Source organism: Xyrauchen texanus, chromosome 9 (genome assembly GCF_025860055.1).
Source record: "Xyrauchen texanus isolate HMW12.3.18 chromosome 9, RBS_HiC_50CHRs, whole genome shotgun sequence".
In the NCBI taxonomy this organism is placed as follows: domain Eukaryota; kingdom Metazoa; phylum Chordata; class Actinopteri; order Cypriniformes; family Catostomidae; genus Xyrauchen; species Xyrauchen texanus.
The window spans coordinates 35,822,710-35,837,707 of record NC_068284.1 but is presented as its reverse complement, the minus strand read 5'-3'; the positions used below and the strand labels follow the sequence as shown (position 1 = coordinate 35,837,707).

The window sequence follows — 14,998 nt, the reverse complement described above, 5'->3', positions numbered from 1 at the left end:
TGTGCTGCCGGCCATTTAAAAGGGGCCAGTCCAACATACAAACACCTAATCGGACGTGCCCATGATAGCGGGAATGAATGACGACCCCAATCCTTCTGAGGGTGTGCAAAACTCGTGTTCGGCACCTTACGCGTCTCTCAGGTGGGACGTTGCGAAGATACCGAGCATGAATGCACCAGAGCTGCAGCGGGCTTTTCTCTCTCTCTACAAGGAAACATCTTCTAGAATGTGGCAGTCTGCTGTTTAACAGCATGGCAAGTGAACATGTGCGGTTTGCAGCTGGTCCAAGGAGGACATTTAGGGTCATTAGCTGGTCCAAACAGGTCAAGATATTTTATCAGCTGGACTACTAGCTGGTGGACCTAGTTTTGACCTGGTAGATTACTATTTAGGGCTGGTGGACCACTGTGGACCAGCAAAAAACAGCTACAATGTTCCAAAAAACACCATAAGCTGGCATGACCTATTTTTTCCAGCAATGATCCAAATCTGCCAGGAACACCCTGGGGCTTGTTCAAGGGTACAATGGTAATAGCTCTTGTATCACCCCTTGTAGGGTTCAAACTTTCAACCCTCCAGTTACCAGCTTGGATCTTGACGTCACCACAGAACAACCAGAATCTATTTCTACTCACTTGTGGCTCTTCTTCCAATTGGCTCCACTTGGGCTAGCTCCACAATCATAAGCCTGGATGACGAAGGTGTACTCCTTCTGTTGCTCACAGTCGATTGGGCCCCGTGCCCTCAGTACCCCTTCGCCCGATGTCCTGTTCAAAACCTCTGCCTCAAACGGTGCCTCCTGTCCATGAATCTTAAATGCACAGATCTCTCCTGGAAGAAACAACAAGACACGGGAGGCAGAATGAGTGGCTGTGAAAATGTGCAAATGGCTTTCTTTTCTCCACCTGCTTCTCAACAAGATATCATCGCTATAACTTTCACCCAGCAGGTTAGGCCCCCGACCCCTTTGCAGTAATATAAAGGGCATGGTGTGCTTTTAGAACTGAATCTGCTCATGCTGCGAGAGGAAGAGTAACTGTATGCTCTTGTAATTGCCTCATTGCAGTTGTGGAATCACATTGTGCAAGGATGCACAGTGTTCAAGTATAGTGTTTTGAATCTGGTAATGACTGTGTCTCCTAGAAGCCTCTTTTTTGAAGTACCTCAGCCCACTGGAGAAGTTTCTTTAAATTAAGTTATTATAGAATGTTTTATTTTATGCTAAATACTGAGAATAATTGCAACAAAATGTATTTTTAATGAACAAGCCATTCATTATGAGTCACATATAAAATGTGCAATCTATATTTGATCAAAACTGCTATTCTTAAAGCAACACTACTAAAATATTTATTGGTTGAAAAAAGAATGTCCATAATTGAGCAAGTACATAACAGAAATCAGTGTTCAAAACCCTGTCCTTGCCTTACCCCAGTAGGCTACATTTTCTGGCGTAATTACTGTAACGAGTTTCTAAAATTCATGACTTCTGAGCATTTAATACCATTCCCGTAGTTTCCAGGTTCCCCAAGTGTGTGTATGTGTGTGTGTGCCAGTGTTATCTCACAGTCCATTACCCTATTAGCAGATCGTCTTTTTGAGTTGATCATTTAAAATGTCATCTAAAAGTCACAATACTGTATAAAAACCAGTAAACGTGTGTCCCGTTCCATTTCTGCACTGCATGCGGTGGCGCTACTAATGCCAACACAAATAAATGGTATAGTGTGTTTGTGTTGATGTGCCCGGTGTAGACAGGATGTTAACCTTTTTTTTAAACCCAACAATACTTAATCCACACCATCAATGAATAACAACATATATATTAACATAAACACCTACATTTTAAATACAAGTGTTGAAATATCATTATGACCGTGTCAGACAGGCACTTACAATAAAGTATTGTAAAGTACCATTGTATTTTGATATATATTGTGGAAACCATAATATTGTGGTAAAATACCATGGTTCTTAAATGTTTCTCTTAAGTACTTCAATGAATTCCTTGGTATTAGCATCATGGTACGATTGTCATGGATTTCCATGGTATATTGAATGGCAATACCATGGCATTTTTGTATGGGTTGCATTTTCAATACTCACTTACATTTTAATTGTGGCATTTGCTGAGGTGTTGGGATGTCTATGTAACACCTTTTGTGTGTTGAAAATTTACTGGAAATAATTTCTTCTAGAGACTTTGCCTCCATTGAAGTCAACCCTAGTGCATAGTGCAGTTCCACACATCCAAAGATAATGTTGACAGACAATCTGTTGACACCACAATAACTCTGAGACCACAAGAAAGGAAATTGTTTGCCACTATATCTGTTCACTGGTCCTTGCTTGGCAGTACTTCTATCTGGCCACAGTGTTCTTTTAGGGATTTGGAAATTGACCACAAAAAAAGCATCGGAACTCTGACCCTGAGACAGCTTATATCAGGTTTCCGTTCCGTTATGCTGTGTGCTTAAGCCTGCTGTTGTGGACAGATAAGCCTAACTTTCTCTACCTCTGTCTCTCCACTACATTCTCTAATTTTTTCCCCATTATTTTCTTTTTTCTTTTTAAGCAGATCTGATTCCCTGCTCTAAAATCGCCCTCAGTGCTGAAATAACAATTTACCCTCTGCAGTCCCTGCTCCAGTAGAGACCTGTCTGTTTAAATTTCCCCTTTATATTAGCCTCACAATGCTTTATCTAAATTAAACACACAGCACAATGGGGCATAGAAGCGCCGAGGTGTATGGCGGCAGAAATAAAACTTAAAAACACAGCAGGCAGTGTGCACAGATATGCGCACCAGAATTCTGCAATTCCAAAGCTTTTGCAAACATTCTGTTCGATGAACAAATGAGATGTAGAGAGATAGGATAAGGAAAAGAGACTGGGAAGAATCTTATATAATAGTAATAACAATGATCACAGTACACATTCACATAAAAAAGAAGAAAAAAAATACTTCCAAGCAAAATAATTCCACTTAGAGCTCGGTAAACCCATTTTCCGCTTCATCTGTTGCAGCAATTGCATTTTTCAGATTCAATAGGAGAAAGGGCATAAGGGTCAAACCATATACCATAGGAATCATGAGCAATGTTCATGCATTTGTACATGGTAATGATGGAAGTAACTGTGGGCTAATTTCCATCATGTCTCCAAGATGACAGCTTGGAATAGCCAGTGTCTCCTCAAGCTGCACCAGCGCATGAGGTCTGTAATCATGCAGTACACTCTACTGAAACTCTTTGGAGTTCCCCTTTATAGTGGTGGATAAAGTATAAAATCGGGTCGACAGATGTGCCATTTTTAATACCCCCTCACATCAGCACTCGGAGTGTAATGCAGGGAGTGTGGGTAAGCCAATTTGAAGTTAATGAACTAAATCATCCATGCAATATTTGTACTGAAATGCATTTGTAGTAGTGTGGTTTACATGCAGCAAGAGCTGTAAACTCTATAGACTTGGATGACATCCATCTTGTAAAACAATTTGTTTTTATTTGAAAGGAGTGCAATTCAGGAACTAAAAACTAAATGTTTTTCATTTCGGATCATTCTGAGCAAAAACTGTATTTTTTCATTCCAGTTCAAATGTTCGGCAGCCTCCTCTCCAAATGGTTAGAACAAAATAAAATAACGGTTAATAAAATGTTTTATAAAATTACAGTACTCTGAGCTAAGGGGTGGGTGAAATACAAATTGCAGCGTTGCCAGATCTCACAAGAGAAACAAGAAATCTGGTCTGGAAAATTAGCCACAACATTCAAAGCACCTGCCTACTATTGTGTAGGCCCCCCTCGTGAGATGCTATTTTTCTCACCACAATTGTACAGAGCAGTTATCTGAGTTACTGTATACTTTGTTAGGTCGAACCAGTCTGGTCTTTCTCTATTGACCTCTCTCATCAACATGACATTTCCATCCGCAGAGCTGCCCTTCACTGGATGTTTTTTTGTTTTGTTTTTGGCACCATTCTGAGTAAATTCTAAAGAATGTTGTGTGTGAAAATCCCAGGAGATCAGTAGTTACAGAAATACTCAAACCAGCCCATCTGGAACCAACAATCATCCATGCGATTATGTCTTAAGCAAATCATGTGGCAGCAGTACAGTGCATAAAATCATGCAGATACGGTTCAGGAGCTGCAGTTAATTTTCACATCAACCATCAGAATGGGGAACAAATGTGATCTCAGTGATCTGGACCGTGACATGATTGTTGGTACAAGATGGGCTGGTTTGAGTTACAGTCATAACTTTCAATTAAATGTCAGAGGGCAGCTTCCCAACGTTGTCTTAGATGGTTTATGGCATACTGAGGCTAATAAACAACACTTTCAAGTGGTACAATCATGATGAATTATGCTCCTATTTTTATTTGTGTAAAAAAGCTGTCAGGCTTAATCATGATCTTAATTAAGAGCTCAAGTCTTTTACATATTTCATGAGAGAATGGCTGGCGACTACGAAACCTTCGCCTTTGTACTGTATATGATTGGATCAATATCCACAGTAGATTCACATTCAGCGAGACTGATGTGTGTGTCTTGTAATGTATCCTTGTTAGCTTGTGTGAAATCATGGAAAAATGTAGCCATGCATCTCTTGCTGCAATATGACATCTACTCAAAACATGCATACATGCCTTTTGTCATCAATCTCAAAGTCAAGTAAGCCTTGCACATTTCTTCACATGAAAAGACAGCTTCATATTCAAGGTGGGTAGTAACTCATTACATTTATTCACATGAAAATACAGCTACATATTCAGAGGTGGGTAGTAACTCATTACATTTACTCCGTTACAATTACTTGAGTAACATTTTGGGAAAAATGTGACTTTTAGAGTAGGTTTAAAAGTGGGTACTTTTTACTCTCACTCAAATAAATTTTGAATGAATTATTTTTACTTTTACTTCTTTACAATGTGTGGCGCTAGTGTCATTACATTACTGGGTTTAATTTGAATGAATGTGTAATTTATTGAGAGATTATTGAATGGGACTTTTACAAGAGCGGAAATTCACAGCTGCGCACGATGAGACACTCCCACTTGAGTGATGAGACTGTCATTCAAGTCAGTGCAGCAGCATCAAACTCTTCAAAGTGAAACACTTTCTTCACTCCACACAGTGAAAAAAATAATAGTTCCATCATGCAATGCCTTCTTTTAAAACCAAAACAAGCTGATATTTCAAGATTAAAGTCACAGCTCCATCTTCAAGCAGCACACTGAGGTAAGTTTTGGTTTTAATTCTAACACTGGCTTTTCTGTGTAATGAGATGGTCATTTCCAGGGTGATTCTGCAACTGGGCTCTTATGACATCAGTTTTTAAGTTTACATTTTTAAATCAGTGCAGCAATATTTCAGTGTGCTTTGTCCCGCATGTCATAAGCAGTATTTATGCATATACTCCGCGCCCTTGCGGGGTACTGGAAACTATCGCAGCTACTTCAAGCAGATTAACTGTATAAATCCATGTAAACATCCAAGTTGAGCGTAAATCGCTGCCATTTGCGTGATCGACAGCATTTCTGCATGTGCACAGTGAGGTGTGATGTGCACAAGCCAATCGTCGCGACGAGAGTGGCTGTGTCTGCAATCGTTCACTCATTCACTATTTCCTATATAGTAAATTGCAGTTACTGCACTATATCTCAGCAGTAAGTGAACGAAATGAGCAAATTCGTGCGAGTGTCGGAGCTACTACAAAATAGTGAAACCTCGAAATAGTGCACAATAAAGTGGATAGGGGTGGTTTCAGACACCGCGAGTGTTCCAAGATCAGGGTTGGTGCCCTACGTAGGTTGTGTACTCTGCATTTAGAGAGCGGCGGTACTGGCGTACAGAACTAACGATCTAAATATTTACGACACTGAAAACTGTAACTACACTGAAATAAGAATCCACACAGGATTTTAAAAGCTATGAAATAGCAAAAGAAGGCATTATATTTCAGCATTAAAGGGCAAGGTTAATAGAAGTGCAATAATAAAAAATAATAGCCAATAATTAGGCAATAATACATATACCTAATAATGTTTTTATTTTTTATTTTTTTATTTTTTAGTAGCCCACAGTTACTTCCATCATTACCATGTACACATTTTTTATTTAATTTATTACTATTTTTTGCATCTAGCAATTTATTTAATTGATCAAACCCAGAGAATGCTGCCGATATGTTTCAAAAGTAAGCTATAAAATTATTTTATTTAGTCTTGGGCTAATGTTAGTGTTCTAATAAAGCACATTGTAGCTTTTCTTCTAGTATTGTTTATTTATTTTTCATTTAATACACCTTCTGCATGGAAGGTTGTGTTATTAAGAAGCATACTGAAATAACTTTACAGTGGAGAGGTAGTTAGGTGCTAATTTTGCCATGGAGCGAACACAGAGTGGGGTTTCTCTAATCCAGGAGCGTGGAGTGAGCGAGGAGTGGGAAATGGCCAACCCGGAGTGGAGCTGGAGCAGAGTGATTAAAGAATGCTTTGAGCACGGAGGGGGGATTGTTGCAGCTCCACTCCACTCACATGCTCTGGTGGAAACATTTTAAAGCTAAACAAACAAACACAAGTCAGCATAAAAATAATCTAGTGGTTAATTCAGTATCTTCAGAAGCGATGTAATAGGTGTGGATGAGAAACAGAGCAACAGATCACTTTCACATTCTTCTTCTTGTGTTTTTGGTGATTCACATTCTTCTCTGCATATCGGGGCGATATGCAGAGAAGAATGTGAATTCCTACTGTCTTGCAAAAAATGACAAATATTGATCTGTTTCTCCTATCATATCACATCTGAAGACATGGATTAAACCATTTGTGTTTTATGGATTACTTTTATACTGCCTTTATGTACTTTTTGGAGCATCAAAATGTTGGCCTACAGAGCTAAAATATTCTTTAAAAATCTGAATTTGTGTTCTGCAGAAGAAAGAAGTCATACACATCTGGGATGGCATGAGGGTGAGTAAATGATGAGAGTTTACCCAATTTTTTTTTTTTGGGTAAACTATCTCTTTAAAGTGATAGCTCAGCCATAATTTAATATTCTGTCATCATTTCTCTATCCTCATGTTGTTCCAAACCAGTGTGAGGCTTTGTATTATGTGGAAAACAAAATATATTAGACAGAATGTTAGGGACTGACAGTCTCGGTCACCATTCAATTTCAAAATATGTAAATGAAAGTAAATAGAGACTCAGGCAAATGTTCTGTCTAATATCTCCTTATTTTGTTGCATGGAAGAAAGAAAGTCATACAGGTTTGGAACAACATGATGGTGAATGATGACAGAATTTCCATTAATAATAATCATAATTCTGTAGTACATGTTCAATGTGTATTATGCAATGGAATATAGGGGAGTAAATGTCTATTATGTAATTTGTGAAAGTAATGAGTTACTCACTAATTCATCAACACAAATTGTAAATTGCATTTTACAATATATTCAAATAGAAAACTGTTCTTTTAAATTGTAAAAAGATAATGTTTTTACTGTAAAAACGGTTTTTCTTTTACTGTATCAAATAAATTCAGCCTTGGTGAGCAGAAGAGACTTCTTTTAATGGTAGTGTAGGTCTAAAATTAAGTAAAGTCTTTATGTAAAGAAAATGTATAGTCAGATTACAGATTATCCCTCATTGATAGGTCCAGGGGAGGCGTCTTTTGTCTCTTCCGGTGTAAATTACCTTAATATTCATGATTGTTCATGCCTCCTTGCATATTACCTTTCAACACTAAAACTGACTTACAAAAGTTCAATTACTACATTGTTTTGTATGAATGAGTGATCAGGATGATTTTCACATCATTTTGTAGCAAAAACTCTAGGCTACAAGATCCAGTTCTCAAAATCTTGTGGACAAATATTTATTATGTGTTATATGGCCTTATTTCAATGACTTAAAAATTGTTTTTTCAAAAACCATGCATAAATGTTATTTTCTCAAAAATACAAACCTGTACATACATGTTGCTCACATATTATTGTAGCCCAGTTTGTGCTGAATACAGTGTAATCAGACTTTAGCCATGAATATGTTTTTAAGCAACTGAAAAAAGCACAAATGTCAAGGCATGTCAAAACTTCTCCAGGGCTCAAAACACCCTCAGACCCCAGAGGGTTAATTGGATACTTTCTTAATCGTACTCAAGTAATTATTTATGTTATTACTTTTACTTCTACTTGAGTAATTACGTTTTTGAAGTAATTTTACTTTTACTTGAGTACAGTTTTTGGCTACTCTACCCACCTCTGTTCATATTGATGGCACACCATTAAAGGGATAGCTCATTGAATCGCTGAAGGTTTGCACCACAGTGTTGCATGTACGTGTTCAACTTTGTTAGAGTACATCCCCGATGTTTGCTTTCACTCATGTCACCTCAAATGGCAATTCGTATTGAAAATAAATGACTTTCAGTCACTTTGTCATTCTGATCTGCTGTCACTGTAAAATTCCTTAAAATGTCCATTTAAGATGTGGTGTATCATTTCTGCATTATTAGCACCACCAAATGGAATTGGAAAAATAATGACTGTTTGAATGAATGTTTCATCAATGTTTTGATAATGCCACTGAACCAATTTTTATTTTTATTTTTGGGGAATAAATTAACCTACAAATTGCTTACTTAAAGTTGTCTCTGCAAACTAAGCTGGGATAGAAGTATTTTAACATTAAGAAATGCTCACAAAAATAATGACAAAGTATCTGATACTGTGAACAGGTCCACACCACACTAATACATTTTTGGTTAAAAATACATGGAGTTTGCTACCTTTAAGCCTCTCATCCATATAGGAAAAGTGTTTTCCTCCACAGAAAATGAAGTACCTTGAAATTGTGAACAACCAGAACATTGTTAAAAACAACAGGAATGCCCAGAAACCCTCTGACTCGTCCTTGCCCAACATATTGCAGACTTTAATTTCTTTAATGTGCCCTTTGATTTTTTTTTCATCTAGTTCTAGGCTGAGCAGATTTGCTTTAAGCTTGATTAAAATCCTGTTCACACCAACCATAACCAGAAAAGGCCCTGATCCGTCCGACCCATCAAAGATCTACTTGGATCTTGATTCACTTTCTTTTATTACTCTTAGGACTACATTATTCGTTAATGGCTATTTTCCCTCCCCCTTCATTCCCTTTATTTTAAAGACACACACACATACACAGGCATCAGGAACTCAATAATGCCTGCCATGTGGTTGAGGTGCAGTTAAGAGCCACTCTACCCTCCTTCACACCTCTCCACCGCCCTCTGCTTCTTTCATCACTCTCCAATCCTTAAGTGTGCATATATCTGTCTGAATGGGGTAATGGTCCTATCAAGTGTTTGAAGAGAGCCTGAGGATGGACCAGCACACATCAAATCATTAGTAATTTTTTTTGCGCTGGCATATCCATGTAGTTTATCTTTGATTTACGGAGAGAGGCAGTGCTCTGATTTACATTTTCTCAAACAGTTACTCATACAGTCTTTCCATAGAGACATGCACAAAAATAAAAAGTAAGGTGCATGAGGTGTTGGGCGTTGGGCGCTATGCTTCATTTGGTAAACCGTTACAAAATGTATAATTTGAAAAAACAGATGAAACATAAAGACCTTGTCCTTATCACTGATGTCCTTAAAGCCTGGTGGTGGAGCCTCCATTCTCCACTGAGCGTGCCCTGTCGCGACATCACGCCCGATGCCATGTTGAGGTTGCCCGGGATATGAGTGGCGTGCAATGACATTTGATCTGAAGCCCTAGACGGCTGAGATGCCTGAGCACCTGGTCCCTGTGGGCACACAGTGACTTTCGAGAGTGGGCTAGGATGAGCCAGTCGTCGAGGTAATTGAGTATGCGAATGTCCATTTCCCTTAGCGGGGCAAGGGCTGCCTCTGCGACCTTTGTGAAGACGTGAGGGGACAGGGACATGCCGAAGGGGAGGACCTTGTACTGGTACGCCTGGCTGTGGAACAAGAACTGTAGGAAGGGTTGTGTTCAGGTCAACCAATCTTGATGCCGGACGCAAGTTAGTATGTGTTTTTGCCTGAGCATTTTGAACTGGTGTTTGTGCAAGGCCCGGTTGAAAACTTGCAAGTCCAAGATCGGTTAGTAAGCCGCTGCCTTTCTTGGGTATGATGAAGCCTTGAGCCCGGGCCGAAGTCAACGAGCGTGCCGGTGGTTCGTGGGTATCTACCCGGCAAAACCGAGCCCGCTGCCATACCCGAATCGCCCGAATCACCCGAATCCCTCTTTAAGAAGGAAAGCCACTACCGCAGCGTTGCCGTGGTCAAGTTCTCGCAGTGAGAACATGAACTATCCACAAATGCCAACTCTGTGTGATCGTGGCCCAGACACACGAGGCAGTGTCAATGCCAGCTGTGTATTGCTCTTTTTGAGAAAATAAACTCTTTTAGGAAATATTCTCTTTTAGATGCGCTGTCGAAGCGCCCAGGGGTAAAGCTGCACTGCCGTGCAGAAAAGGAGAAAGGTGCTGATATGCGCAGTAGATCCAAAAGCAGATGCTCTACAGAGGTGAGTGGAACAGTAGTGAATTCAGCTCACTGATCACACAACCGCTCGGTTCCGAAGAAGAAATCTGAGTGAACAGATGCATGATTCCCTCCCTTTACACCCGTATGTCCAGGGGAGGAACATGCAAATTCTGTCTGCCAAATTCTCATTGGCCTTTTCTCAAGTTCAGGGGTAACCGAGGCCATCAAGAAAGTCCCCTAGTTTCGCTTCACTAGACACAACGTTGAAGTGAGCGACACATGGGGAACTGAAGTATATTGTGCTCAGCAGCTCCACAAACATTAGCAAAGTCAGAGGCCGCAGGATTGGTAAGTCTAGCGGGTTATGGTTGATCCCAGCACCTCAAAATCTTAGATGGTGGTCCGGAGAAAAGGGAAGCATCATATGAGGCACTGCCGCATGTTGGCCTGCTAAAAAGCAATCATCGAGAATAGACTGCTCTTCCAACAGAGTCTCATCAGTCAATCCTCATTCAACAGTCATTACCTCCAGCGTGTAAATTTGAAAGGTGAATGTTGTGCCAAGTCAGCAGAGAGCAAGAGGGATAACTGAAGGTCAGCCTGCTTCTCGCTGTCCATCTCCTCGGCCTCTGTGCTGGCACCTCACAGAAGTATTGGTCTAATATTTTTGACACAGTATGAAAACCCAAAGGTGTCTTTTATAATGCAACATCTGAGGATTCAAGGCACACTATTCATTAAGATATAGGAACACCTGATTGCATTTTTGGAGATAACAGAGTCATCTGTTTGATCCTTTGACTTATAATAAACAACAATCCCTGTGTTTCGCTTGAACCATTTTTTACTCTTCCCTCTATAATCAAGAGGACAGGGCAACACAGCTGAAAAATGCAATACTGAATACAATTCATATTCATTTTCCAGAAGCTTTGGGAGTGAAAGGATTTAATTATCTTGCAATGTTCTGGTATTACAATTCACATGGCAACCTGTGCTTTCAGAAACAAGTAAAACAATCTCTTATTGCTCAGCCTCCAGACCACCACAAATCTCAGAGTGTTGGTAAATTGATGATACTGATTCTTCCTGATTTTTTGCAAGGTACTTGAGACATAAAATTCCTAATTGCAAATGCAGTCCATATTTTCATTATAGCTTTAAAAAGAGTCACAGTATCAAACAGACATGGTGCTGCCCAAACAAGGACAAATGGGTATAAACTTTTTATAATCTAATCTAATCTAATTAGATTCCTTTAGAATCTAATCCTTGTTTCTCACCACACAACCAGGGCCAGTGGAATTTTGACAAAAAAAGTGAGATCTCACAGATCTCTCTCTCGCGCATACACACTGGCTCTTGTTATTGCTTTTGTGAATTTACTCCAGTTTCAATCACAACCAACGAATGAAACAGTTGCATGACAAAGTATGTGAACCCTTGGTTTTAATTTGCATAAACTGGTCATAAAATGTACAGTATCTCACAAACGTGAGTACACCCCTTACATTTTTGTAAATATTTGATTATATCTTTTCATGTGACAACACTGAAGAAAGGACACTTTGATGTAAAGTGTCCTTTCTTCAGTGTTGTCACATGAAGAAAGGACACTTTGATGTAAAGTAGTAAAGTAATGTAAAGTAGTGAGTGTACAGCATGTATAACAGTGTAAATTTGCTGTCCCCTCAAAACAACTAACACACAGCCATTAATGTCTAAACCGCTGGCAACAAAATTGAGTACACTCCTAAGTGAAAATGTCCAAATTGGGCCCAATAAGCCATTTTCCCTCCCCGGTGTCATGTGACTCGTTAGTGTTACAAGGTCTCAGGTGTGAATGGCACCTCATGGCAAAGAACTCTCTGAGGATCTGAAAAAACGGATTGTTGCTTACATAAATATGGCTTAGGCTATAAGAAGATTGCTAAGACCCTGAAACTGAGCTGCAGCAGGGTGGCCAAGACCATACAGCTGTTTAACAGGACAGGTTCCACTCAGAACAGGCCTCGCCATGGTCGACCAAAGTTGAGTGCACATGCTCAGCATCATATCCAGAGGTTGTCTTTGGGAAATAGACGTATTAGTGCTGCCAGCATTGCTGCAGAGGTTGAAGAGGTGGGGGTCAGCCTGTCAGAACTCAGACCATATGCCGCATACTGCATCAAATTGGTTATCCCAGAAGGAAGCCTCTTCTAAAGATGATGCACAAGAAAGCCCGCAAACAGTTTGCTGAAGACAAGCAGACTAAGGACATGGATTACTGGAACCATGACCTGTGGTCTGATGAGACCAAGATAAACCTATTTGGTTCAGATATTGTCAAGCGTGTTTGGCGGTAACTGGGTGAGGAGTACAAAGACAAGTGTGTCTTGCCTACAGTCAAGCATGGTGGTGGGAGTGTCATGGTCTGGGGCTGCATGAGTGCTGCCGGCACTGGGGAGCTACAGTTCATTGAGGAAACCATGAATGGCCAACATGTACTGTGACATACTGAAGCAGAGCATGATCCCCTCCCTTTGGAGACTGGGCCGCAGGGCAGTATTCCAGCATGATAACGACCCCAAACACACCTCCAAGACGACCACTGCCTTGCTAAAGAAGCTGAGGGTGAAGGTGATGGACTGGCCAAGCATGTCTCCAGACCTAAACTCTATTGCGCATCTGTGGGGCATCCTCAAACAGAAGGTGGATGAGCACAAGGTCTCCGACATCCACCAGCTCTGTGAGGTCGTCATGGAGGAGTGGAAGAGGACTCCAGTGGCAACCTGTAAAGCTCTGATGAACTCCATGCCCAAGAGGGTTAAAGCAGTGCTGGAAAATAATGGTGGCCACACAAAATATTTACTCTTTGGGCCCAATTTGGAAATTTTCACTTAGGAGTGTACTCACTTTTGTTGCCAGCGGTTTAGAGATTAATGGCTGTGTGTTGAGTTATTTTGAGGGGACAGTACATTTACACTGTTATACAAGCTGTACACTCACTACTTTACATTGTAGCAAAGTGTCCTTTCGTCAGTGTTGTCCCATGAAAAGATATAATCAACTATTTACAAAAATGTGAGGGGTGTACTCACTTTTGTGAGATACTGTATATCCCCTTCAGCTAAGTCACAAACAGAGTCAGCTTAAACAAAATAACACAAAAATTAAGATTGAGCACACTGTGTAAACACTCAAAGACTGTATTTGTTTATTGTTTTGAGTTATTTGAAGATCAGATAAAATGTCACGATAAATGTATGCAGATATTAAATTGTGATATTTGTATTGCAATGTATTTCACATCATGAAGTAGTTGAACGATATTAGCACCAACCTTACTGAATTTAATTTCTGGGTGAACTATCCCTTTCATTTTCCAGATTATAGCAGTACAATGTACTTTAAGGAAAAGTCAATGTGACATTCTCTACTACTCACTGATCTCCACTCTTTCAGAAGGCTGTCTCAGAAGTAAGAAAGGTCTTGAGATAGTGAGTTTGGGAGGTAGAGTGCATCAGCAGAGGAAGTACAGCCTGAGCTCAGAGTGCTTATCGTATTGATTTACAGTGTGTGAAGAGCAGAATGGATGCAGGAGTGCAAGTCTATAAACAGAGGTAGAGGCCCTCCCCCTGAGCTGTTTCCCATCTTTGCTTCTCCACCTCCCATTCCAGATGACCTCAGTTCTTGACAATTAATTATTCGATGAGTAAAGTTGTGGCCCAGGTGGGCTGAACCCCACCCCTTCAATCAACAGCCCTCGTCCTCTGCTCCAACAGCCTTTAAACCACATGTGAATCTCCCAGTATGCAGTTCACTGACATCCCTCCATTGTCCAGATCACAAGTTAAAGCCCTTTGGGGCAGCTGAAACGGAGCTGTAAACTTTTTATCGTGGTACCTGACGTGACGAGTTGGATGTATGTGTATAAAATAAAATGTATCCTGTGCTTCAAAAGACTGAATGAGTAACTGTTATTTGTAACCTATTTGTAACCATAGTGTGGAGGACATTTATGCATAAAAGGGTTAAACAGTTCTGTTGTAGCACAATACATTATGCATTGTGCTTTGGCCAAACAGCAGCCACTGAGAATCTTTTATGCTAGCATGTAATATTAATGCTTAGAATATCAAATATTTTTCCAAAAGATACAGAATCCTTGTTTGTTTCTTTAATTTTTTTCTTTTTGTTACAGGTACAACCTAGGTAATAGAGATAAGTGTAGCGCAAGGGGTGGGTGGAGTAAGATGATTGAATTAACGTGGAGGATAAAAGTCTATAAGCCTATAAGTTTAGTTTACCTCTCACCGATGTTCCTTGTGGTTTGTTTCTGTGTGTTTTCAAAGCTTTTTAGTGTGTTTTTGTTTAGTCCTGCTCTTATGAGCACAAGAAACAGTTGCATTGGAAGTTGCATTTGATTTGTGCTAAGAGAACGCATACCAGTATCTGTTTTTTCCTAAAAATTTTAAGTGGCGAAAAACTGGGCAACGGCCATACAGTAAGGATA

The 14,998-nt window shown here is 39.9% G+C and overlaps 1 protein-coding gene across 1 annotated transcript in view; it reads right to left on the bottom strand.

The window, feature by feature from the left end:
- Nucleotides 1–14,998, bottom strand: part of LOC127648605 (calsyntenin-2-like) — a 366,638-nt gene that overhangs the window by 138,251 nt on the left and 213,389 nt on the right. The window contains exon 3 of the mRNA XM_052133275.1: nt 636–831. Within this exon, the coding sequence (XP_051989235.1) occupies nt 636–831 (196 nt within the window). The remainder of the gene's footprint in view (nt 1–635; nt 832–14,998) is intronic.